General features: G+C 44.4%; 1 protein-coding gene across 1 annotated transcript in view; it reads left to right on the forward strand.

Moving 5' to 3' along the window:
• Positions 1–26,504, forward strand: part of LPP (LIM domain containing preferred translocation partner in lipoma) — a 389,426-nt gene that overhangs the window by 330,719 nt on the left and 32,203 nt on the right. The window contains exon 9 of the mRNA XM_024202387.1: positions 1,125–1,294. Coding sequence (XP_024058155.1) covers positions 1,125–1,294 — 170 coding nt within the window. The remainder of the gene's footprint in view (positions 1–1,124; positions 1,295–26,504) is intronic.

Consider the following 26,504-nt stretch of genomic DNA (forward strand, 5'->3'; position numbering starts at 1 on the left):
ACTGTCTGACAAGACCCAAAAGGAGGGACACAGAAATTATTCTTGCAGGAAACTAAATATGTCCATGAAATCTCCTCCTTTAGTGGGGTTGAAACCTAAGCTTCTGTAAATTAGAGTGACCACATAGCAAGTGCGAAAAATCAGGACACTTTTTTTGGGGGGGTGGTATAGTTGCCTTGCCGATACAAGACAAAGCCCCTAATATTGGGACAGTCTCGATTATATTGGGATGTCTGGTCACCCTACTGTAAATCTTTATTGCTCTGTTGAACTCTGTGGAATTATGCTGAATTTCACCAGCTGAAAACTTGGCACTATCTCTGTTCCATAATTCCGCATGTCTGAGCTAAATCATTATCAACGCTGAATGCTAGCGGTGTGGAACATCGGCAATCAGCAGCGTGGAACAGCAGAGTGGGGCTGAAATGAGCGATGTCCCTCGGAGCTGTGCTTGTCACTGCGTTGAGTACTCCCACCTTCCCCTTTTCAGCGCCTGTACCACAGGCTTCTTTTCGGAAGTGCCCTTTCTCGCGAGCTAAGCAACTTCACTCAGCCTCCCTCCCCTTTCAAACATGCATCCCACAAAGCACTTCTGCATCAGCCTCTCCAAGCCCGGTCCGTTGTCCGTGCCTGCCGTGTCTTGTCTCTGTGTGTGCGCCCTGGATTGTCTGTTTCTGTAGAACTGTAAGCCCGCAGCGCAAGAGATAGGTGTTGCAATCTCCCTAGCCATTCAGTCCTTAATTTCTTTGTTGCGACCCCCACCAATGGTGCGCACTGCGTTGGCGGTTCCTGGGGTGAGAATGCAGGGAGCTGCATTGAGACTGCTCATGTAGACCACCAAACAGCCTCCCATAGGTGACAAGTGTTAGTCCCCATTGGTATGGGCTGCATTCGATGTGATGACATACAAGTGAAAGGCACCAGAGCCTGGGGTCCGGCCCCAGAGCCATCTGATCCTCCAGAATGTGCAAATCTTTGCTAGGCATGAGATTGTTCTTTGCGGCTGAGGGCAGGAATTGTACATGACCATGTTGTGACATTGTACCTCAAGCTAGCACCCCGGAAACGCCATATTCACCACTTTGAGATAATTATGACATCTCTTCTCCTCTCTTTCCCCCCAGGCCGCTGTTCCCGTTGCGGTGAGAACGTTGTCGGGGAAGGCACTGGCTGCACTGCCATGGACCAAGTGTTCCATGTGGAATGTTTTACCTGCATGACCTGTGGCAACAAGCTCAGAGGCCAGCCTTTCTACGCGGTGGAGAAGAAAGCGTATTGTGAACCCTGCTACATCGTAAGTGCCGAGGCTCCTTTCCAACGTGAATACAAACCAACAAAGTTTAGACATCTGTCGATACTCCCCTCCCTACTGTAGATTGCAGCATTGCCGTACAATTAAGGGTGAGCAACTCAACTTGCATAGAGTAAGAACAGACCCATTCATGATGTTCAGAAACAAGTTAAAAAAAATTTCCCCCTTTCCCTCTTGCACATGATTTCTGGTGTCCAGCCAAGCCTTGAAACAAACATGCCAAAATAGAAAGAAGTTTTTCTTGTGATAATCTCAGCCTGGCTGGGAAGAGAAGTAACAGCACTCTTAGGAGAAAGCCCTGTTCCCAAAAGCTTTCCACTGTAAGAGACCTGATTCTGAAGTCCTTGGGTCAGTAAAACTCCCACTGAAGGAGGGGGGAGACTGAAGGATCACGATGTAACTTTGCAACCCCACAGGACGATAAAAGCCGCCGAACAGCATCCAAACTTTAGGCCCCATCCATTGCCCTTTGAAATCAGGAGGAGTCCATCAACCAGTTTCAAGGGTCTTTGAATCCAGATGCCTTTTGCGGTTCACCCATTACCCATTAAAGAGTCTGCATTTACCATGCCCTGGTATTTTGACGGTTTGGGTGAAAAAATTAGTTATAATCCCTGTATTTAGAATAAGCGAAGCTGCAGAATATCGCAGAAAAATTCTGTGGAGACCAATGAATCTTTGTGTAGATTTCTCTCTAATTCCTAGAACCCTTTCTCTCAACACTGGCTTTTGTCAAACATCGCTCAGTTATATTTAGTCTCCCCTAATTGCAAGGTGAGGGGCGACAGCCAGGGTAACTAAGCCCCCAACGTCGAGTGTCCTTTGCAAGCTAAGCAGCCTGTCCTGAAAGGAGCTGAGTGCCTCCCATGAGATGCTGAGCACCCCGCATTCACATTGATGTCAGGGGGGAAATGAGGGTTGGGCACTTCCCAGAATCAGGCCTTCATGAGACCCGGTATCTGAAACCCATTTGCTATTTGCTAAAAGCTTTAGTTCCTCGGTAACGTTCTTTCGTCACTTTTTTCTTATTTATTATCATTACTGCTTCAGAGCATGGTAACAATGCCTCATTATGCCTTGCCATTAGTCCTTTGCAGTGGGATTATCGCTAAAGTGTTGAATGCAATAATGGAGGATCGATGCTGCCTTATTTACAATGGCAATGGTGGATGGTCCCGGTTAATTGGCTCTTAAAAACGAAATGATTTTTTGATGTGCTTTTAAACCATTTCTCCTTTTAATGTTAGCATTAAAATTATTGTGCCATCAAATTTTTAAGGTTAATTTTGTGGCACGTGTGTTGGCCCTTGGGAGGAGACCATCATTCATTGCAAGGTGTGTCGTAATACACTTGGGACAGTGCTTTCTATCACTGAAGTTAAATGTCTCATTGACTTCGGGCTGGGATCTGCTAGTAGGTTAATACTATTTTTTTTTTTTAAACCAGGCATGATTTCTTCACTGCGCATCTGCTTTAGTTTGGGAGAACATCTGCATTAGCCACTGTAATAATGGGTTGAGATTATTTAATCCTATTACTTATACACTTCATTAGCCTGAGTGAATTGTTGGCAAGGGTTCAGTAAACTTCCTACGTTGGGAGATAAAAGGATGAGAGGAAAAATACAGAAGGATTCTGTTCCTCATCTTCTTTCAAATTTATCTTCTATCTTTTTAAGGGATAAAGCAATGATAATTGCTTGGCTGCATCTGCAATAGTAAATTCCACACTACAGCTTTGAACACAGAGGAAAGGATAAACTTTTTATTTTTATAGCTTCTTTGAAATGATTAAGCCAAAAAAAAAAAAGTGTCCTTTAAATGTTCACCTGCACAAGCCACAAAAAACGAAGCTTAAAGGCCTGGCACAAAACACTCCCGGGAATCCAGTCTGTTGCTGATGTGAAAACAACATTAATGGCGTTACATACCCATAGCATGACATAAATAGGGGCAGTGATTTTAAACATCCAGATGGGGAAACTGGAGTCAAGAGTTTGACATCTGATTCAGCAAAGCCCTTAAGCATGTGCTGGACTTTAAGCACGTGCCTAAGTCCCATTGTCTGACATTGTCTGAAATGGCACATAAGCATGTATTTTCAAAACATGCCTAGCTGACTTCGGAGCCTACGTGCCATTTCAAAAGCGACTCCGGAGTCCAAGTCTCCTTGAACATCAGTTTCACACTATGTGCTTTGCTGCGTTGGGGCCTGAATGTTGTGCCTATGGCTGCACGGCAAATCAGCGACTGAACCAGGCTTAGAAAGTAGAGGCCAAATTCTCCGCTGGCATAAATGAGCATAGCTCAGGAGAGCTACCCCAATTAACACCACCTGAGGTTCCGGCCCCAGGAATTCTTGGCTTCTGTTCCAATACTCACACCACTAAACCAGGCTGCCTCTCTGAGATGAAAGAAGACAAAAAAGTGTTTGCCTCATCCAGATTTATAAACCAGGAACTGTTTGCTCTTCTGATAGCTCGCTCGGAGTGATTGCACCATGCGTGTCTGCATAGTCAGGCCACAGGCAAATAAAATGTTTTTGAACAATTAAAAATTGGCAAATGTTTCCGATGTTACTCTTGTGGTGGGGGAGCAGTAGTGAAGCCATAGTTAAGGTTACAACAGAAATTATGTTTAATTAGTAAATAACATTGATCTGGTGGTTAAAAAAAAAAAAAAAAGTGAGTAAACTAACCTAAACTAAAGTACATATTCCCCCAGTGAGAAGTTGGTAAACTCCAGTTACCCACGTTTACCCTATGCTACTGGTCAATATTGACGATAAAAGCCTGCAAACGTATCTCTCTGGTTTTGTTTATCATTGCCCCTCTTAACACAAAATGTTCAAACAGGGTCAGGTCCAAAACCTACTGCAGTCACTCACCCCTTGAAACAATTCCTTATCCCCATCTCAGGAAAAAAAATGCCACCCGGTCTTGAGAACTTGAGTTTGACCCTAGAATTAGTTCCTAACTTTTAAGCACCCAAACAAGAGCATTTAATACAGACCGACGACTATTGCATTGCAATTGCTAAATGCTACAAATGCATTTTTAATTCTGTTGCTCATGCTTTTGCTCAGTATTATTCATTTTATTCCTAAAACGCCACCAACCTCCCTCCATCAAGACACCTGCGGTCAGTTAAAAGCAGTTGTGATAAGCGAAGTGTTAACATCGGGCAATGTGTCACTCCCTATCACTACTACAGACAATCTAACCCCTAAAATCTGACAATATGTCTCCGATCTAACTAGACCCTCCGATATGTAAGCCATGTAGCGCGGCTACAATCTGTTGTCAATGTTAATATACTTTTTCCCCCTTACAGAGAAATTTACTGCCAAAAGCCTTTGGTTTGCTTGCTCGGTATTTGGGGGAAATTTTTGCATTGGGCTTTGTATAAAGAAGAGGTTAAGGGGAACATTGCAAACATTGTCATAAAAGATTGAAGAGCAAGATGTTAGAGCCGCGCCAGCTGTCTCCTTTCCAACTACAGTATTACCATAAGGACTGAACGCAAGGTTAGCCAGATATACTGGTCTGGCAGAGGATGCTGGTGTTTTGCAAATGGGAGTGTTTTTTGATGTCCTGATGACTTTCTCTGGGACATGGAAATTTCCTTCCATTCTTCATCCCTGCTTCTTGGCAATCACTCCCCGGTTGTAACAGTGAGTGATAAATGATCTGTAGGACCAAGTCCTGAGAGATGCTGAGCACCTGTCGTTGCCGCTGCCGGCAATAAGATGTTGAGTACCCTCCCAGAATTTCCCTCTGTTGTATGAGTGTCAAGGTCACCAAGTATCGGGTCTTGATGGAGCTGGCTGGGTGCCTTGGGGAAGAGGATGGGAGAAAGCGTAAAGAATTCTTCAGGCAAACCGGAAATATTCAGTAGTCAAAGCCGAGGGCCCTCAGAGAAGAACATCAAAAATTAGGGGGCGGGAAGCAATGAGCGGTGAAATAACAAAAGAGCAAAGTTATCATGAGCCAGAGCTGCCCTGCCATTTTTAACAACTCCGCCTAGAACTGGGGAAGTCAAATGGTGCTGTATTTCAGGCGCCGGGCCAAAACTCCGGAGATTGGGGTTCGATTCCTGCTTCAGCGGCAGGCTCCCCTATTTTCCCTTTCTGTGTTGTCAACTTTTCTCTTTCCTGGTGTTGTCAACTTCCCTGGAGAAATCGCTTAGGGTAAAAAAAAAATGTAAAATCACTGAGGAGACTGTCCCATTAATTTTCAGTGGGCCTTGAACTCTTAAGGTGTATTAGGTGAGTGTGGTTTTGAAAGTATTCCCCTAATCTTTCTGTGCCTCAGTTCCCCAGTGGTAAAAATGGAATAATAATACTCCCTTTCTCCCGCCGTTTGTCTGTCTTGTCCATTTCAATCAATGTTTGCATAGCACAGCGGGGCCTGCATTTAGTGTGTTGGTGATTTTTTTGCAGGAGGGCACGCTTGATGGTCTGGTGGTTCCTTCTGGCCTTGGACTCTGAATCTGCTCCCATTGAAATCAATGGCAAAACTCCCATTAATTTGGCTGGGAGACGTTAGACCAGTGCTGATTGCTTCTGAGAGAGGGGGGCCTGTGAAGTAAGGTTAGCGTGCACAGATCTAAAGTCTGAGGTCAATCCCCACTGTAAAATTACATCTGTCTTTTAAAAGAATTCTAAATCATGTATGTAGATATTCAGCACGAATTTAGCAACAACGTAACAATTTAAATTGGACAAGAAAAGAGACGCTCTAATTTAAAGAATGTTTTATGATTTTTTTAAGCCCTTTATTCTTGTTTTTGTCAAGCGACATATTGAATTTGAGAGTAATTTATGGAAAGTGTTGCCTGTGTGGTGTTGCGAGTGCTCCGCAATTTGAATTTAAACTGCTCAATGGGATCATTAAGACTATTATGCATGTTTTCCCAAAGAGTTTGAATTCAAAGTGACAACTCGAACAGAAATATAAAGTCGTGCACTCCTTAAATCATGGAATGGGTTTGTCCTCAAAGAATTTAATTGAGATCACATTATTCTGAACGCCCTATTTTAGGAGCTGCCGCTAATGTAACGTGATGCCCCTGAGTGGATTGTCAGCAGTGGGAATTGAACTTGAGATGTCTGGATCTAAAAGACCCAGCTCTGTTAGCTAAGGCTGTAGCGGGCTCATCAGCATCCATCGTTGGCCCAGCCACCACTAGGGGGGACAGACTGCCACACCAAGTCGGCATGGGTTACACGAGTAGGCAGCAGATGCTAGGGTTGCCAGTTTGGGTTGGATGTATTCCTGGTGGTTTCATCACATGACGTAATCTTTAATTCCCGATTAATCTAAAATTCCTGGACATTCCAGGACAATCCTGGAGGGCTGGCAGAACTCTTGCAGCCAGGATATAAGACAGAGCAGCCTCTGGAGCTGTTCTGGTTTACTCCAGGGACCTCCAGGAGCTCCAGAGTCCAGAGGGTGCAAAAATAGAAGAGATAATAGTCACTGTGCCAGCACCTACCCCATGAACCTTTGCATGTTTGTTCAGAGCTAGGAAAGTTTGTTGATCCCATCTTGCCCTTCCCAGTCATCTGACAGCTTAGAAGAGTGGGAGGGGAAGAGAGAAAGTGACTATTTTGTTTCTAGACAAAATGAAACGAGTATTTTTCCCTTTTCTTTTTAAAGTAAATAGTCTCCTTTCGAGTGTGTGGCTATAAAAAAGAGACTGTGGGGGTGATGAGAGTACTGTGCGGTAACTCCTCTATAGAGAAGCACGTGGGTCATTATAGAGAGGACAAGGACCAATTATACTCATTAGCCAACAAGGACAGAACAAGCTGTCCATGTGCTGAAGCTGCAGCAGGGAAAATGCCAGGAGAATGTGATGGAAAACTTCATAACACGGGGCCTTGCCAAGAGTGGTGATGGGATCACCTTGGCTGGGGATTTTCAAAGCCAGACTGGACACCTATCAATTAGGGGTGCTTTGAGGATAATGAGATCAATCTGTTTGCAATGCAGCGGGATGTGCTTGGACCTCCCTCTGAAAATCCTTATTTCCACAGGCATGAGAATAGGGCCAGACCCTGCCTGTCTGCAGGCTGCCTTTAGAGACAAAGCCGGGGGGAATGTGTTAGCCAAATGCACATAATCCCAAATTAAACCCTCTCCCTCCCTGCTAGAGCTCTGGGAGGAGGTGGTGCTGTCCAGCTAGCTCCGGGGTCCTGCTAGCAGAGGGCTTCGTGCTTCAAGGTGGGGAGCGATGTGGTTCCTTTTAACGGGAGCAGCATACTTGCCCCCGGCTTGTGAACTCTGTACTGTGCAGCACACCACCCCGGCCCTCTGGGCAGCAGACCCTACTTCTTGGAGGTCTGAGCCCTGAGAGCCGGTTGTTTGTTTAGATCATTTCCTTTAGTGTTTAAACCTGCCCCCGTCCCAGGCTCTGGTCGCCCCTACACAGACCTCCTGCAAAAAGATGGAAAGATCAGGGGGAGGCACGTTTTCATTGACTCTGAAAATCCCTTCCAGGCCGGTTTGACGGAGCCCGGATCTTTTGCCCCTTGCTGCTGGGGGTGCAGGTTGCTTTCCAGGGAAGCTCTGTTCTCTTACTAAGCCGTGGACCCTCTGTTTGCTCTTTCAGCATTTTATAATTTAGGTGCATTTTACAAATTAAAAAAAAAAATAAGTGCCAGGCAATGATTTGAGACACCCTGTTCGGGAAGGCCCTAAAATTAGAAATGTTGGAGGCAGATGTTCTCTCTGGCACAGAAGTAGAATGAAGTGGTCAGGGACAAGCTGCTGTCCTGCAGTGTTAAACGACCACGTGTCCTCGGCTGGATTTCCCAGCCAGTGGGGTGAGTTCCATTCAATAACATTTCCTGTAAAGACAACACCCTCCCTTTCGGCTGGACCGGTGGGATTTTACAGGTCCAGGACTGTGCAGCTGCTAAAGGATTGTTCTTCAATACATGGCACTGACTGCAGCTGCTCCCGGCTGTGCAGAGAGATTGCTGCTTAGGTGTCCTAGCTCGGGTGTCCTGCTGCTAGCAGACTGGTATGCTGCGATGGCAGATGTGCTGGAGAGAATCATCTCATTCATTGGAATCCATGTGGCATGGGAAGAATTTCTGTCTCCTTTAAAAGAAAACACTGACGCGGAAGGAGGCGAGGCAGGCTCAGTGCTCCAGGCACTCACATAGGCCTGTTTTTATTGGAGCCACCTCCTACTGTCACCAAACCACCTGTGTTTCTCCCCTTTTGTCGTTATTCCAGTAGCACCCAGAGCCCGCACTAATACTGGACCTGGTTGTGCTGAGCAAACACAGTGAGAGACAGTCCCTGCCCCAAAGAACTCCCAGTGCAAACAGCCCCGGGTGGGGGAGAAGGTGGATTGTTATCCCTAAGGCCCAGAGAGGTTCAGTGACTTGACTTGCCCAGGGTCACACAGAACCGGGAACAGAATCCAGCCCGTCTCAGTCCCAGTGCGGTGCCCATCATGTTGACCAATATCGTCTCATTGCTTCCGTGCACTCCCTCCATCTGTCTCTTGTGTTATCCTTAGATTATCAGCTCCTCGGGGCAGGACCGTCTTTTTGTTCCATGTGTGGACAACGCCTAGCACAATGGCTAGGCTCCTATGTGCAACGGTAATAGAAATCATTAACCACAAGCCCGTCTGTCCTCCACCGTCTCTGTCCTTTTGGAACCCAGACGCTCTGCTGCTTTAAGTGAGGGACTCTCTCTCTCCCTCTCTCCTTCAGGGGCGTGCAGCTGCTAGCGCAGTGGGGCTCTGATCCCTCACTAGGGTGATATACATCATAATGTGTGCGGGAGAGCTACGTGAGAGTGCTCTGCAGGTGCGGCAGGCGGGGAGGCGGTGTGACAGGATGGCATGTTATCAAGTGTTAATCATTGCTCATCCATCGCGCGCTGTTCTTGCCTTTCGTTTAAAATAGATAAGAGAGAATTATTTTAAGGGGGTGTTGATTTTCATAACTGCATGTGTAAAAGGTGCATTTATCATCTGTGTGTGTGTGTAATTCCATCCAGTCTGTGGTATTTAGCCATGGGGGCTATAAAGAAAGATAATGGCATTTAAGCCAGTTAATTCAGTTCTGAAAACCTGGTCTTGAATCAATAGGGGGTTAATTTTTTGCCTTTGGTTTAAGGGGGGGGGGGGAGGGAGGGAAGGAAGGGGATTAGTTGCTTTGCACTTGGGCCAATACATTAGCATTGTACCACTGACCTTGTTAATAGCCAGAGTTACCGGTTAAAGGCCTTTGACCTGCAGCTACTCCTTGCTAACGATGCTTTGAGTGTTCGGGCTGCTCTGCCTTTTCATAGCATGGATTTAGCAGGTCTGATTTATCCTTACCCAATTTTTTCAGAGAACAAAGAGTCTCATCTCTCTCTGAGCGAAAATGCCCTCCTACTTAGTCCAGGCAGCAGTTTGCCAACCTCCTGGCCAGGGAAGAGCGGAAAAGTAGAGCCTGGCCTTTGTGAATGCTGCTTCAGTCAGACGCTTTGTTGAAGCCTCAGCAAAAGGAGCTTCGCTTTGGGAGAAAGTTCCATCTTTGAACTGATCCTGCCTCCAGAAGGGCTCTGTTTTTGGCGCTCAGCAGCGCTGGTTCGACCGCATGCAATGTTTGTTTGCAGCAGAGGAAACCGTCTGACTTGCCACCATACACACGCAAACCCCAATGGGTTTGGTAGATTTCTAGTTAGAAAAACAGCATAATGCCAGCGAAGGGAGAGGACAACAAACAGTGACGGTGACAAGAGGAAACGTTTATTGATTCTAAGCTGTATCGCGAGTGCTGGCTGCACATCGAGGGAGAAAGCACATTCCAAGTGCATCTGCCCTTCCCCCTCAGCTGCACTGATTACAAAGCTGTGGGCCAAGAATAATATTGACAGAAAAAGTAAATCATCCACTTGGGCTTTTGACCAGAAGGAAGAACAGATTACATGTGGAGTTTAATTCTTAGCCTGGGCTTTGCCAGGGATAAGAAGTTATTGCATTCTGTGCATGTAGCAGCTCTCATTGCTAGCGGAGAACATAATGGTAGATCAACCAACAAGACCTATAGTGTCTATAGTTGTCACTCGTCAGTGTCAAGAAAACCACCTGCCTAGGCGGCAACAGCTATCCTATTGTGGGAGACCCGGGCTTGGTAGGTGGGATCTGTCATAATGCCAAGAAGGTTGAAGGCATATGGCATAGTTTGCATAGCTTTGCCCTTGCTGTTCCTTGGCTTGTTTTCCTTTGTGTAACGCATTTCCCACGGAACATTTAGCTCAGATGCCGCACGGGGTTTTTCGCAGGGATTCTGCCTTTTCCCCTGTTGCACGCATTGAGAGTTGGATTGACCTTAAGTACTGTAAGGAAGTGAAATGGGTTTGCTCGGGGACTCAGAAATCTGTATGACCTCTTTACTACATGGCCCTGGCTTCAGACACTCCCACTTGGATAGTAAATGTATCCAATGTTTTCTTCGAGGGTTATGGATTTATGTTTTTAACAGCAATCACATATAAGACATGGTTTTGACTCCTAGACTTTAAGGCCGGAAGGGACGATCATGATCCTCTCATTGACCTCCTGCACGTCACAGGTCACGGAACCTCACCCACCCACTGCTGTAGTAAGCCCATAACCTCTGGCTGAGTTCTGAAGTCCTCAAATCATCATTTAAAGACTGCAAGTTACAGAGAATCCACCACTTTCTCTGGTTCAAACCAGCAAGTGACCCATGCCCCACACTGCAGAGGAAGGTGAAAAACCTCCAGGGTCTCCTTGGGGAATTCCTTTCCAACCCTAAATATGGCGACCAGTCAGATTCTGAGCATATGGGACACCTGGGCCCTCCCCATCTGGTGTCCCATCTCCAGCCATTGGAGATATATGCTAATAGCAGTCGCAGATGGGCCATGTGGAACTGTCGGCAGTCTCATCATACCATCCCCTCCATAAACGTATCAAGCTCAGTCTTAAAACAAGTTAGGTTTTTCGCCCCCACTCACTCCATGGAGGGCGCTTCCGGAACTTTACCTTTCTGATAGTTACTAACCTTCACCTAATTTCAAGCCTAAACTTATCAATGGCCATTTGTTCTTGTGCCAACATTGGCCATTAACTTAATTAACTCCTCTCCCTCTCTGGCGTTTAGCCCTCTGATGTATTTATAGAGAGCGATCAGATCTCCCCTCAGCCTTCCTTTGGTCAGGCTAAACAAGCCAAGCTCCTTAAGTCTCCTCTCGTAAGGGAGGTTCTCCATTCCTCGGATCATCCTGGTAGCCCTTCTCTGCACCTGTTCCAGTTTGAAATCAGCTTTCTTACATGTGGGAGACCAGAGCTGCACACAGGATTCCAGATGAGGACTCACCAGTGTATAATGGTACTAACACTTCCCTGTCTCTACTGAAAATACCTCGCCTGATGCATCCTCGGATTTTATTAGCTGTTTTCATGGCTGCATGACATGGGCGGTTCGTGGTCATCTTGTGATCGACCAATAACCCAGGTCTTTCTCCTCCGCTGTTGCTTCCAACTGATTCATCCCCAGCTTCCAGCCAAAATTCTTGTCATTAGTCCCTAAGTGCATGATGTTGCACTATTAAATGTTGTCCCATTTCTATTACTCCAGTTTTCACAGTCATCCAGATCTTTGTGTAAGAGTAGGTTAGATAAATGTCTATCAGGGATGGTCTAGACAGTATTTGGTCCTGCCATGCGGGCAGGGGACTGGACTCGATGACCTCTCGAGGTCCCTTCCAGTCCTAGAATCTATGAATCTATGAAAAAAAAAATATTCAGGTTTTCCTCCTGTATTGGCAATACCTCCCAGTGTTGTCATCCACAAACTTTATTAGCACAGGGTTCTATGGGGAGGTTGAAAGTATCTTCCAGAAAGTGATGGGGTTTGGAGAAGAGCTTTTCGGTTATTTTCATTTACTGGCTGGCCGAGTTAATTTGTTACCATGTGATTGTTTAAGGCCACTAGTGGATGAAGTTTGTGTCATTCATATGTAATTTTTAATTCTGCTGGGTAGGCATTATTCTGTTGTTGTAAGATTAATTAATGATCACGGTGCCTAGGTATCTTTTTAAACTACTGTATACATCTAAATAAATAACAAATACAGTGCATTCTAGCAGCATGCCGGCTCCTACCTGAGCACTAAACACTGAAATTGACCAGATCAGTCTTTTTTCACTGTCCCTGTTGCGGGAAGTCCATGAAGCAAGCTAACAGCATCAATGGTGAAAAGTAAATCAGGTTCAACGTGTTATTAGTAACATGGGTAAGGACTGCCTCTCTTAAAAGCTTTATTATTATCTTAACTCTTGACTCTGTCGCTTCTTTATTTTATTTTTATTTAATTTATTTTAACCAATACATTATTTTGGCACTCTTCCACCAGAGGTGTCTGTGTAAATGCGAGCAGTGTTAAAGCCAGACAACACTTCTTAAATTAGTAAATATTTCCTTCAGAAAGCCACTGTGACCGGACATATTTTAGGAGGCAAAGTAAAATTACAGCAATGTTCTTTACTCTGTTTGAGTAACTTTTAAACTTTTTTTAAAATTAAATGTGCTGCCAAATATTTATCTTCTGTCATGAAAAGAAAAATATTTGTTTGATGTTCTATTCTCCTTGGCATTTAGCTGTTACTTGGAGCTCTCAAAAGTCTCTGTATTCCCCTAGCCTGGTGACAGGTTTCAGAGGGGTAGCCGTGTTAGTCTGTATCAGCAAAAACAATGAGGAGTCCTTGTGGCACCTTAGAAACTAACAAATTTATTTGGGCATAAGCTATTCCTCCCTTGGTATTCACCCCTTCTTGTCAACTGTTGAGAATAGGCCACTTCCACCTTAATTGAATTGGCTCGTTAGCACTGACCCCCCACTTGGTAATGCAACTCCTATCTTTTCATGTGCTGTGTATTTATACCTGCTACTGTATTTTCCACTCCATGCATCTGATGAAGTGGGTTTTAGCCCACGAAAGCATATGCCCAAATAAATGTGTTAGTCTCTAAGGAGCCGCAAGGGCTCCTTATCGTTTTGGTATTCCCCTAAAGACTTAATGTAGGTCACTGATAGTGAGATTGTGGCCCTTACGTAGAACTGCAGTCTGTGTAGGCCTGGATTCAGCAAAGCACTTAAGCAAGGGCTTAAACTCCGTTGCCTTCAGCACACGGTATTAGGCCCAACAATTGGTATGATGTGCACAGAAAAGCTTTTAAAGCCGTTTCCAGAGATTTAGAGAACATTTGAGTCGCAGCTTCACTCAGAGTTCTGTGCAATTGGCTTCACTGTAACTAAGGCAACAGGGTTTAAAGGTGAAGGGATACAAAAACAGGGACAGTATACGGCACAGCCTTGCAAACACGACTGAGCGGAGCACTCATTACAGTAATGGGATTACCCACAATATTGAGCACCAGTCTTGGTAGCATATGCAGGATCAAACCTAAAGATTTTTTTTTTAAATCTTTCTGAAACATTTCTAAAGTGGTTAATTCTGCTTCAGGAAAACTCAAGTGGCTTCTAAAGAATCCCTGGCCATCAGGGGGCACTCGGGTGTCAACTACTATTGTACAGCACCACTGTGATCATTTGGTCTCACCCCCTCTATGACACTGGCCAAAGAACTTCCCTGAATTAATTCCCATTTGAACTCGAGCAGATCTTTTAGAAAAACCTCCTATCTTGATTTAAAAATGGCCAGTGATGGAGAATCCACCGGAACCCTTGGTAGATTGTTCCAGTGGTTAATTACCCTCGCTGTTAAAAGTCTGCGCCTTGCTTCCAGTCTGAATTGGTCTAGCTTCAACTTCCAGCCGTGACCTCACCTGAGACCTTTTTGCTGAAAAGAGACCATTCCCGTTTTAAAACAAGAGAGTCCAGAGGTGTTCTGTTGCCTCTGACAGGTTTTCTTTCACTCTGACGTGGCAATAAGATTAAAGTTTTATGGCAATATCACCACTATCCTAAGAAGAAAAATAATTATCATCATAAAACCTTTCCTTTCTGCCAGTTCGATTTCAAACTCTTTTCTGCATCTGTTAATACAATCCTTAATTCACTTGGAACATTTTACTGTCACTTCAGATACGTTTAATCAGATAGAATTATTGCCCTAATATTCTCTTAATCTTTGTATTTCATACATGCACCATATCACCCCCACCCCCACATTCCTTACAGAGCATATTTTTGCACGGAAGTCAGTCTTGAGATCATGTGAAAAATCAAAGAGCTTTAGCCTGAACACTGCTCACTTCCACTGAAGTGTCTTTCATGCCCTATTAATTACTTTAATGGAGACATGCTGCTTTAAGGGAGTTCTTTATTAATACCACTAAATCTTTTTTTATTGTTGTTTAAACACTTTTCCTTTCCATCATGTAGATGTATTTAATCCTTTCCGTCTTTAAAATAGATGAGTGCATAACGCCACATAAAATATTTTGACACTTCTATTTTACATTCTTCGGCCGGGGGAGGGCCAGGGCATTTTGTTCTTTGGAATGTTCTCTTTTGCTTGATGTATCTATATTTTAGCATAAGCGATGGGGTAGTAAAAGGGACATCCTCCCTGGAAGGAAAAAAAAGTCACATCCTTACATATATTACTAATAATATGTTAGCTTATTATACAGAAGGAACTTTAAACATCAGATTGACTTCTTGCTACATGTGCTGTGAGGTACGTTTGCTGTTGGCTCTTTGGTCTTCTGGGACATTGAAACTAGAATGGTCAGTTTGGTTTTCAGGTTGTCAGCACAAAGCTGTTATTCAGGAAAACACTTAACCCTGTGTTCTAATCTGGTCCATTCCTCTCCTGGACAGTAGCTAGCAGTGTGTTTATATTCTGCCTGGGATAGGAATGCGTTCGTTAATCAGGGCCTTAGATTGGGTTATCCAGCACATAGGGCTTGTCTCTTAAGGTTGTTACCTCTGAGCTACAAAAGAAATGGGACATCTGGACTGATCCTGAGCCCATCAAACTGAACAGCTGGCAGTGTTCTGAGCACCCTTACAGATTTCCCAGAACTGCCAGCTCAAAAAGGTAACAATCCTGCGAAAATCTGGTGGCAATCCTACTGTCTGTACCTAAAAGTTATATGGTGTTAACTACACATATAATTTGATACAAACCCTCCTTGTGAAATAGTTATACTGGAAAAATGTTTGTGTAGACCTGACCTAATACTGGATTTTAATAGACTGCATATATTAATTTTTCAAAGATGTATCTTGTTTGTTGAAAATGTTTAGATTCATACTGATTAAAAAAAAACTAAATTGGGACATTGGGTGGAATTTTCAAAAGCATCTAAGTGATTTAGGAACCTCATTGCCACTCTAGATTGATTTAAATCACCACTTTTAATCATGATTTAATCAGCAAGCAGGAAACCTTGATTTAAATAGTCAATTTTTAAATTTGTTTTGCATTTGTGCTTTTTAGTTCTATTCTTAAAGAAAGGTTGAGTCTCACTGGTTGGTATAATTTGGTACTTCGTTTTGCTAACCAGGAGGAGTCACTATATCTCTCTATATTTTTTAAGTAATGATATCACTTATTCAAATTCTTGATATTTACAGTTTTTTAAATTGCTAGAAAATGGTGGATGACACATTCTTATTTATTAGAAGATGATTCATAGAATCATAGACGATCAGGGTTGGAAGGGACCTCAGGAGGTCATCTAGTCCAACCCCCTGCTCAAAGCAGGACCAATCCCCAACTGAATCATCCCAGCCAGGGCTTTGTCAAACCGGGCCTTAAAAACCTCCAAGGAAGGAGATTCCACCACCTCCCTAGGTAACCCATTCCAGTGCTTCACCACCCTCTTAGTGAAAAAGTTTTTCCTAATGTCCAACCTAAACCTCCCCCACTGCAACTTATAGATTCATAGATTCTAGGACTGGAAGGGACCTCGAGAGGTCATCGAGTCTAGTCCCCTGCCCGCATGGCAGGACCAAACTTGAGACCAAACTTAAGACCATTACTCCTTGTTCTGTCATCTGCCACCACTGAGAACAGTCTAGATCCATCCTCTTTAGAACCCCCTTTCAGATAGTTAAAAGCAGCTATCAAATCCCCCCTCATTCTTCTCTTCTGCAGACTAAACAATCCCAGTTCCCTCAGCCTCTCCTCATAAGTCATGTGCTCCAGCCCCCTAATCATTTTTGTTGCCCTCCGCTGGACTCTTTCCAATTTTTCCACATCCTTCTTGTAGTGTGGGGCCCAAAACTGGACACAGTTAATTTTTTACTCATGATTTGTGTCAAGCTGCATTGGATAGAAATGGGAATTCCAATTAAAAGTGCACGAAAACATCATTTTAACATTCTTTTTTATTAAATAAATAAAATGATCTTAAATGTGCTGGCTACATAAGAAAAACATGTTTTGCGTTTAAAACTAATTTATTAGATAAATGAAGTATCTGTAGTCAGTCAATTGAACTGGCTGTTTCTAGTCACCGTGTCCTTCAAGATTTTAGAATTAATAGATCTCATCCTCTCATTCCTAGTTTTTATTCATAGTTTGGAAGAGGAGAACAAACTTTCCTGCTTTTTCAACTCCCAGCTGGTTGTTCTGCTTTGAATGAACTATTCATTGAACTAAACTAGTTGAACAAACTGAAATGAAGAAATATTCTTTCTGTACCTGCAGAAAAGACTGCTGCTGTCAAAAGCTGATTTAGTGTTTCGGCAAACTCTGGTTCCAGGTGCTTAGCCAGTGACTGCCACCAGTTCAGTGGTCTGACTTTCTAGAATACTGCAGCAGAAAACATGTACTGCTTTTAAATATTACTCTTTTTTTATTGAATTCAAATTATTTTAATAGATTATTGTACGTTCGGCCTTAACATTAAAAAATCTGATTTGAATAAAACAAATCTCGTTTTTTTAATGTTGCTGGTTTTTTAAATCCTAGTTTTTATCCACTCTGCTCCTTAAGGGCCTAGGTCACTTTTGAAAATTGGACTTAGGTGCCTGAAAATTTTACCTCTAATTTATTGAACAGCCATTGCTGATCATTTCCTGCATTTAAGATCTATGAAGAACCTTGGTTGAGTTTTAAAAGAAAATCAAACAAAAATGAATTATTGCAGTACATTATCAAAGAATTTCTTTTGGCTTAGAAATGTCCTTACGTGTTTGAATAGGTTTTTACATTGTGTATGCCCGTGTAATGTCCATACAGGTTTCTCACGGCCTCTATGGAGTCTGGTCTGACAAGTGTTTGTCACTAGTGCACTTAACTTTAGCTGGGCAAAGCTTTTTGTTTGGGAAGGGTATTGTAACTGCAACAACACATAGTGAAATATAAAGACAAGAGTAAAATTGTGGGACTTCCTGACATTTTAAAATAAGCAGCTGATCAAATCTTTGGACCCAAGTACTGCTCTGTGTTCCCGGGTGTAAATTCAGAGTGACTCCAGTGATGTCACTGGAGTTGCTCTGGATTCACTGCCGGTGTAAGTCAGAGCACAGTCTGACCCTGTGAGAGACGTTTCGGAAGCCTGCTCCGGCTCCCATTGAAATCACTGGGAGTATTTCCATTGACTTTCATGGGAGCTGGATCAAACCTTAGTTGCACAACAACACATGGCTAACAGAAGTATACCCGTGCCATTTAATGCATACCATAAAGGTGCTCCTTGGAGGGTACACATTCTAGTTTTCATTTCTATCTTTTAATATTGAAGATAATCAAGACAGATGCAATAAACAGCATTCATATTAATTTTAGTTTGTAACACCCTAACACGATCAGAAAGACTGATGAGATGTTATATTTTTTCCCTTTAGCTTCTGTGTTTACTCCCCCTCTCCCTTGGGCATACCTTTTTTATTTTTTAAATAAATAACCATATTTTAAAAGCAGTGTAAATAGATTGCAAAGTGTGCTCCAATGGGGTGGATAAATATATTCCATCTGGTAGGGAGTGATTATTAAATAATTCACGACTGGCAAACCCAGGAGTGAGTTATCCATTTTCTCCTTCTTCATGGGTAATTTTTTTTTTCAGATCCCACAGGAGCTAATTATGTTTTCTTTGTACATAATGTTTAATAATTTTTTATATTCTGACACTAACTCCTCTAACTACAGATTCTGCATTTAGTTTCCAAAATGTATGTGTGTTGGCGGGAGGGGATACGTCACTTTTCTTCCCTCTTTTGAAAAGAAAAAAAAAAGAGAGAGAGAGAGAAGTGTATATCTAAAGCTCTCATGGAAGCAGAAGAATTTGGAAAGGAATTTCCACATAGAATGAAATTTGCCTTTGTGCAGAGGGCAGACCAGCAGAAGGACTAAGGGGTATGCATAGATCTGGAGCTCGGCCTTAGCACAGGATGTGAACTTCATCACCTGCAGCAGTGTAAGTTTCAGTCTGTCCCTCACCTCATAGAACCATGGAAACTAAAGTTGATGGTCTTCCACCCCTTGATTTCAGTGGGATCATGATCAGGCCCCTAGGACACATCTATTCAGACCTCCTTTGTCCAGCCTACCTTTAAACGAGCTTGGCTTGCTGATAATCATTAAGCAGATTACCAGATGAGGGCCTGATCCAAAGCCCATTGAAGCCAGTTGAAAGACTCCCACTGATATCAACAGACTTTGCATCAGTCCTTAAGAGGATTGCAGAGTTATTCCCAATAGGCAAAAGTCATCCCTTCCAAGTACAGTAAAAGCTTTGTTATCCGGCATGGCGGGAGAATGAGGGGTGCCGATTAGTCAAAAATTCTGATTAACCAAGAGTGATACTTACCAATGGAATACCAATTTTCAAAGAATTAGAATACAATAAAATTAATAAAGTATAAAATAGTGTACAGGTACTCACCAATCCAGCAGTAGTACTGCACTGCAGAGTGGTTGGTTTCTTGAAGCACTTAGATGTATACAGGTAAAGTTTTCTATACAGTAGGTTATGTTATGCACTAAAACTATACTGAACAAAATTTAATCTTTTTTTTGATGATTCAGAAGGCACTTCAGGATCTTAGAATCATAGAAGATTAGTGTTGGAAGAGGCCTCAGCAGGTCATCTAGTCCCACCCCCTGCTCAAAGCAGGACCAACCCCAACTAAATCATCCCAGCCAGGGCTTTGTCAAGCCAGGCCTTAAAAACTCTAAGGATGGAGATTCCACCACCTCCCTAGGTAACCCATTCCAGTGCTTCACCACCCTACTAGTGAAATAGTGTTTCCTAATATCCAACCTAGACCTCCCCCACTGCAACTTGAGACCATTGCCCCTTGTTCTGTCATCTGCCACCACTGAGAACAGCCGAGCTCCATCCTCTCTGGAACCCCCCTTCAGGTAGTTGAAAGCAGCTATCAAATCCCCCCTCATTCTTCTCTTCTGCAGACTAAATAAGCCCAGTTCCCTCAGCCTCTCCTCGTAAGCCATGTGCCCCAACCCCCTGATAATTTTTGTTGCCCTCCGCTGGACTCTCTCCAATTTGTCCACATCCTTTCTGTAGTGGGGAGCCCAAAATTGGACACAGTACTCCAGATGTGGCCTCACCAGTGCCAAATAGAGGGGAATAATCACTTCCCTCAATCTGCTGGCAATGCTCCTACTAATACAGCCCGATATACCATTAGCCTTCTTGGCAACAAGGACACACTGTTGACTCTTATCCAGCTTCTCGTGCACTGTAATCCCCAGGTCCTTTTCTGCAGAACTGCTGCTTAGCCAGTCAGTCCCCAGCCTGTAGCAGTGCATGGGATTCTTCTATCCTAAGTGCAGGACTCTGCACTTGTCCTTGTTGAACCTCATCAGATTTCTTTTGGCCCAATCCTCCAATTTGTCTATGTCAGTCTGGACCCTATCCCTACCCTCAAACATATCTACCTCTCCCCCCAGCTTAGTGTCATCCACAAACTTTCTGAGGGTACAATCCATCCCATCATCCAGATCATTAATGAAGATGTTGAACAAAACCGGCCCCAGGACCGACCACTGGGGATACCAGCAGCCAAGTGGACATTGAGCTGTTGATCATTACCTGTTGAGCCCGATGAGCTAGCCAGCTTTCTATCCACCTTACAGTCCATTCATCCAATCCATACTTCTTTAACATGCTGGCAAGAATACTATGGGAGACCGTATCAAAAGGTTTGCTAAAGTCAAGGTATATCACATGCACCGCTTTTCCCATATCCACAGAGCCAGTTATCTCCTCATAGAAGGCAATCAGGTTGGTCAGGCATGACTTGTCCTTGGTGAATCCACGTTGACTGTTCCTGATCACCTTCCTGTCCTCCAAGTGCTTCAAAATGGATTCCTTGAGGACCTGCTCCATGATTTTTCTGGGGACAGTGGGGTGAGGCTGACTGGTCTGTAGTTCCCCGTGCAGTGCTCAGGGTCATCATTATCAACATCAATTATCATTGTAGATGTAGAAGGTGTAGGAGATTGGGCTGAATCTGTAATGACCGTATGACATAGCCTGGAAGCTGCTTTTTTGAATACATCCCTGATATCAGCTTGCTGACTTGTCTTTATGCCTCTTTTGCATAAAAAGTAGAGTGAAGAATGTGCGATTGCATAACCTTCTGGGCAGTATACTCGTCCCGGTTACTGTAACTAGATAGAAGATTTGTATTGGGAGATATCAGAAATCTCGGTTAATAGAGCTTTCTGGTTGCTAAAGTGCAGGATAACACAGCTTTTACTGCATAAAGGCCTAGCAGGTGTGATGGGTTTGGGGGAGATGGAATTCGCACGCACCCTGGAAGCTGTGCTGTAGCGACAGTCATGCTGACCAAATTAACTGGCATATAATAATAATAAAATATATGGAGATATACTTATCTCATAGATCTGGAAGGGACCCCAAAAGGTCAGAGTCCAGCCCCCTGCCTTCACTAGCAGGACCAAGTACTGATTTTCCCCCAGATCCCTAAGTGGCCCCCTCAAGGATTGAACTCACCACCCTGGGTTTAGTAGGCCAATGCTCAAACCACTGAGCGATCCCTCCCCCATCAGTTGCTGCACCCCATTGCACCACCTTTGGGGCTACTGAAGTCAGATGCTTGTGGCTAAAGCACCCCCACCCAGGGGTCAGGGAGCGCCCTACCCCGCATTGCTACCCCACCCGTTTCCCTCCCCCAGGCCTTCTGCCTGCGAGTGAGTTTCACGGGATGCTCCGATTACATCTTTGCAGACAAAGTGCAATCCGCGGCTTCTTCCTCTGGTGCTGTAATTTATAATTAGCCATTGGACATTCTTCTCTCAGCTCATAGAGACAAAAGGTAAGTGGAGACCCAGGGCGTGTCCACCTCTTAATGTTTTTAATGAGCTTTTAGGGAGCTTAATGAATCTGGCTGTCATTACAGGTGAGCAGCAGCTCTATTTCCAGGCAGGCAATGCCCTCTGGTGTTCTCTTTCACATGGTGTCCAGAGGGCCAAACCACTTCATCACCAACCAGCGGGGAAAGCCTCTTTTCTTCTTCTCCCTCCTTCTCCCGTTTCCTGCTGGAGCCCCAAAAGCTGGTGTGGAAACGCTCTTTGTTTTCAGAGGCACTTGCTTTGGAGCTAAACAGCCCCAAGCAATCTTTCTTGGGACACGAAACAGACGCCAAGAACTGCAGTGGATTTGGTGGTTTTATATAGGTCCAAAGAGAAGCAGTCCCTTTGAATCAAACCCTGCTGCTGCAGGATGCCCTCCTTTCGTAATTCCCCTCAGCCCCCCCCAAATCTCCATTTTAAACAGGAAAAAGAAATCATCGGTAGGCGGTACGGGCTATGCATGAGTTAGCTGTGCCTGGAGTATTTTGCTTGTTCATGTCGTGAGGGATTTCTTAATTCGTAAAGCAGTATTATCTTATTTTCCATAAAGTGTCGTTATTGGTGAAAACCAGTGTAAAAATAGCACCTCTCCCCAGCAGGGCGCTGATCTCTCTTCATCTTTTGAGTCTTATCGGCTGACTGCGGCGACAAAACCTAGGATTCGCTCCTCTCGGCCCAGCAGAAGCGGAGGCAGCCAGGGTCTAGCCAGCTGCATTCTGAGCCGCCTTGTGCTTCCTGAGCCAAATGGCCAGGACAGTTCTGGTTGCGGAACCGTCAGTACTGATGGGGATGCTCCAAGCAGGAAGCAACCCGGGCAGATTCAAGGCCTCAGGAGTTTGTAGGACTGGCCAAATCAGGGTACTCTCCTGTAAACGGAGCAACTCTGATCTGGAGTCACAAAGCGAATAAGCGTGGCCCGTCTACACAGCAAAACAAAACAGGGCAGTGAGTCTCAGAGCCTGGGTCAACTGACTTGCGGGGCTAAAAATAGATCCATAGTGTTGACCCAGGCTCTGAGACCTGCTACTGCTACACTTGCTGAGTAGACGTACCCTGAGTGTCCATTTGGCGCACATTTCAGATCATCCTTGGACCGTCTGCTTTGTTCAGCCGCTCCCCTTTTGTGTCATGTTAGAGCAGCCTGAGAGCTGCTCTAACTTACACTGCTAGGAGCTGAAACAGCAGCTGAGGGTGCTTGGGCACCTGGGCTATGCCCCTTTCCCTCCTGTGTCAGAAGTTAAAAAGTGGGGGCCTAAAAGCCCCTACGTAAGCTCTGACCCTTGCTTTGGGTTAATCTTCACCGGGGCCTGATACAACAGCAGTATGGAACAAAGTAGATTGTTGAATGTGGCCCCCAGTCCCTGTCCTGTTGGCTCTTCCATTCTCCTTTGTCATTTAAATCTTGGAATAGATGTATTTATGCACGTGGAGTCTGATTTTGGGGAGAGGCTGAGCACCCACAATACTAACCAAAGCCAATCTGAGCTGCAGGCCCAGGAGGTACATATCAACTGTGCATGCTTTGGTGTCCCTCTTCCTACCCTTCCAGTCTCTCTAGATCGCAGGACTTCGGGGCATTGGTTCCATCGTTCTGTCATGATTACTTATATTACAGTAGCACCGAGAAACTGTTGTTGGGATCAGCACCTGGCTCCGGTATGTAGCCCTAAAAGGAGGAGACCGCCCCTCTGCCCCAAAGACCTTACACTCTAAAGAGACAAGACTGACGGGGGAGAAGGGTGACTTTCTGAAAACCACATGGCAAGTCAGTGGCAGAGCTGAGAATAGCGCTCAGGTCTCCTGATTCCCATTCCAATGCCCTGTCCACGAGACCACGCTGCCTCCTGTGTGCTGTGGATAGCATCTAGTGCGGTGTGGGCACTGCCAGAATACAGATAATAAGCACTGTGCAGAATTCAAAGAAACACCCACGGGAGGGCCACTTCCTTAATACTAAAGCAAAGCCCCTCGACTGGCTATAATGCATGGAGCCCGTATTGCAATGTGCCAGTAATGCAGACAGTAGTTGCCAAATGTTTCTGTTTTCTAAGCGCTATTCCATGCAGGCTGTTATCTGATTTCTCTGGTACTGAGAAGAGCAGTCAGATCAGACCTGAGACCATGTGGGTGGAATATATTCTGTCCAAAAAAAACAATCTTAAGATAAGATGGGGGTGGAATTTAGTTTATTTACAGTCAGTTGACTTTTTACTTAGCACCATTTATTAAAAAAAGATGATGAAGAAGAAAATGAAGCAGAGAGCAAGGAAATGTTTCTTTGTGATATTTTTGTGCCTGGCAATGAAAAGGGGGCGTGTGTGCGTGTTGACAATTTATCTTCTGCCCCTGAGGAGAAATGACTTGTTCGCAAATGGACATGAAATGAAATAGTGCAGAACATGATAGGAACTTTTCAGAGTAAATGGGTCAATTTCCTGTTATTCTTTCGATAATTGTATGTAGAGCGTATTGGGCTCCAAACACTGGCAAATGGGATGTTTCTCCTGGTATTTTACTCCTCTTGTAAATGGAAGGAAAACGTATTGCAATGCTAACGCTTATAATCAGCTTTTGCCAGTGGCTAATAGCAGTCCATTTTCAGTGAATGCTTATTACCTCCAAGCATAGTCCAAGACTCTACAAAATAATGTAGCATTGCTTAGACTGGTACTCTTCCGAACAAGACGTAGGTCTACGCCCTTACTGTCCCATCTCCGCAGGAAGGGCAGTCATCTTTGGAATCTTTCCCTCCCTAATTGCAAAATAAGCCCCCGTGCTCTTAGCAATGGAATAAGCCACATGCTCATTCTGAAATTTCGGGGATGGCGGCAGACTTTCTGCTCCATTTATGCACTCCGCAAACTGTTGCTCTTGATCAGCGCGGTATACTTCCCCCCATTTACAATCGGCTTAGCTGCTCCAGAGAGGTTATAGAATCATAGAAGTGTAGGACTGGAAGGAATTTCAGGAAGTCGTCTAGTCCAGTCCCCTGCACTCAAGGCAGGACTAAATAATAACGTGACCATTCCTGACAGTAAAAAATGTAAGAATTACAGACAGCTGAGCAGTGAGGAGTTAGTTCATAATTTTACTTGTTACCATTAGTTAAACTGACACTTAGCACTACCACAGCACCTTTCACCTACGGATCGATGAGTGTTTTAGGAAGGTGAGTAATTACTAGGATCCCTGTTACAGCTGGGGTAAGTCACACCAAGGCAAGGCAACTATATTGATGTCGTTTCATCAGTGCAAATTCCCTTAAATCTGGGCAAGCCCTTAGAAAAGTAGACTACAGAGAGAGAGAGAGAACTTTGTGGAGCTGGCTATAAGGGGTTAGATTCTGATTGTGGTTGCACTACTGTGAATCCAGAGTGCTTTGACTTGAATGGAGTTATTCCTCTCACTTACAGCAGGCTAAACAAGATCCGCCTTGGCTCACCAGTGCAGATGAGACGGGAACAGGGTATACGAAACATCAAACATAAGATTCTTTCTTCACTTGCAGGGCCCTACCTGGCCTAGCCCCACCTTGCCTGGCATCTCTAATTCACTGCTGAGAAGTCAGCTCCCACCTCTGATCAGCCCATGATCCCAGCCTCCATGGGCATCTCGTTAAATTTTCAAACAAGCACCTTTGTGCTTTCTCCCAGGCTGCCCCTCGCACTTGGGAGGAACTCCCCGTGAGCCTCTGTAAAGCCACCTCCCTTTTATGTGCAGTGACTTCGGGACTCATTTTCAGCTTTGTGGGAGCAAATTGGGCTTCAGCTTAAGTTGGTGAGGAAGTGTTGTTCCCACCCAAGTTGTTGATGAATATGTATTTGTTTGAAAGTTTTCTTTAGATAATTCGAATTTGGGAAACAGGTTGTATAAATTCGATTGTGCGCGGCCACACTAAGCACATTAATTCGGTTTTTAACCACATTAATTCGGTGGTGTGCGGCCACACTACCCCATTAATTTAACCACATTAATTCGGTGGTGTGCGGCCACACTAACCCTAATTCGAATTAACAAAATCGATTTTGGCGCTACTCCGCTCGTCGAGGTGGAGTACAGAAATCGATTTTAAGTGCCCTTTAATTCGAATTAACTGGCTCTGTAGTGTGGACGGGTGAAGGGTTAATTCGGATTAACGCAGCTAAATCCGAATTAAAGTCGTAGTGTAGACCAGGCCTCAGCGAAAGGGAATGGAATAGATCCAGGGTAAAAGCCTTGGGAATCAGTCTCTTTGTGATGCTTCTTGAACCAGAGAATGGGTCATAGTGACTCCTGTGGCTTGGCGTGAAATATGAAAAGCTCAAGGGCCGCATTCATCATTTTCCCATTTTACATAACAATATTTTAGCAAACACTGTATTTCCCACATGTTTAAATGCACTGCCTGAAGAATCAGAGAAGACAATGTGGCAGTAATAAACCATTCCTTATGTGTTGAGGGCAAAGCAATTATTCTGTTTTTAAACTTGTATTTTTTTTTAAATAATGTTCATCTTTGCTTTGGTTATTTACACACTCATGGAGAGAGCTTGTTTTTATTTGAGAAAGAGAGAATTTATCATTGCTTGGATCAGAGCCAGCTGGATTTATGTTAATTGCTCCTGATGCCTAGAGTCTATCTAAGGTACCTAAGTGGCCCCTATTACCAGAGACTCCGAGTAATTCAGTGATCCCCAAACTTTTCACCTCACACATACACACCCCTTACCCCGTCCACACCCCCTCCCTCCCTCCCTCCCAAGCCACAGTTGGGAGTGATGGCTGGGAGCGGGGCCAAGGCTGGGGCCGGGCCAGGAGTCAAGGCTGGGCGCAAAGCTCTGGCTGGACCAGGAGCCAGGGTGTAAGCAGGCGCGGACTCACCCCTGCGGCGCCTCCTGCTGGTCGT

The sequence above is a fragment of the Terrapene carolina genome, unplaced genomic scaffold (assembly GCF_002925995.2).
Source record: "Terrapene carolina triunguis isolate 2854851 unplaced genomic scaffold, T_m_triunguis-2.0 Scaffold88, whole genome shotgun sequence".
In the NCBI taxonomy this organism is placed as follows: Eukaryota; Metazoa; Chordata; order Testudines; family Emydidae; genus Terrapene; species Terrapene triunguis.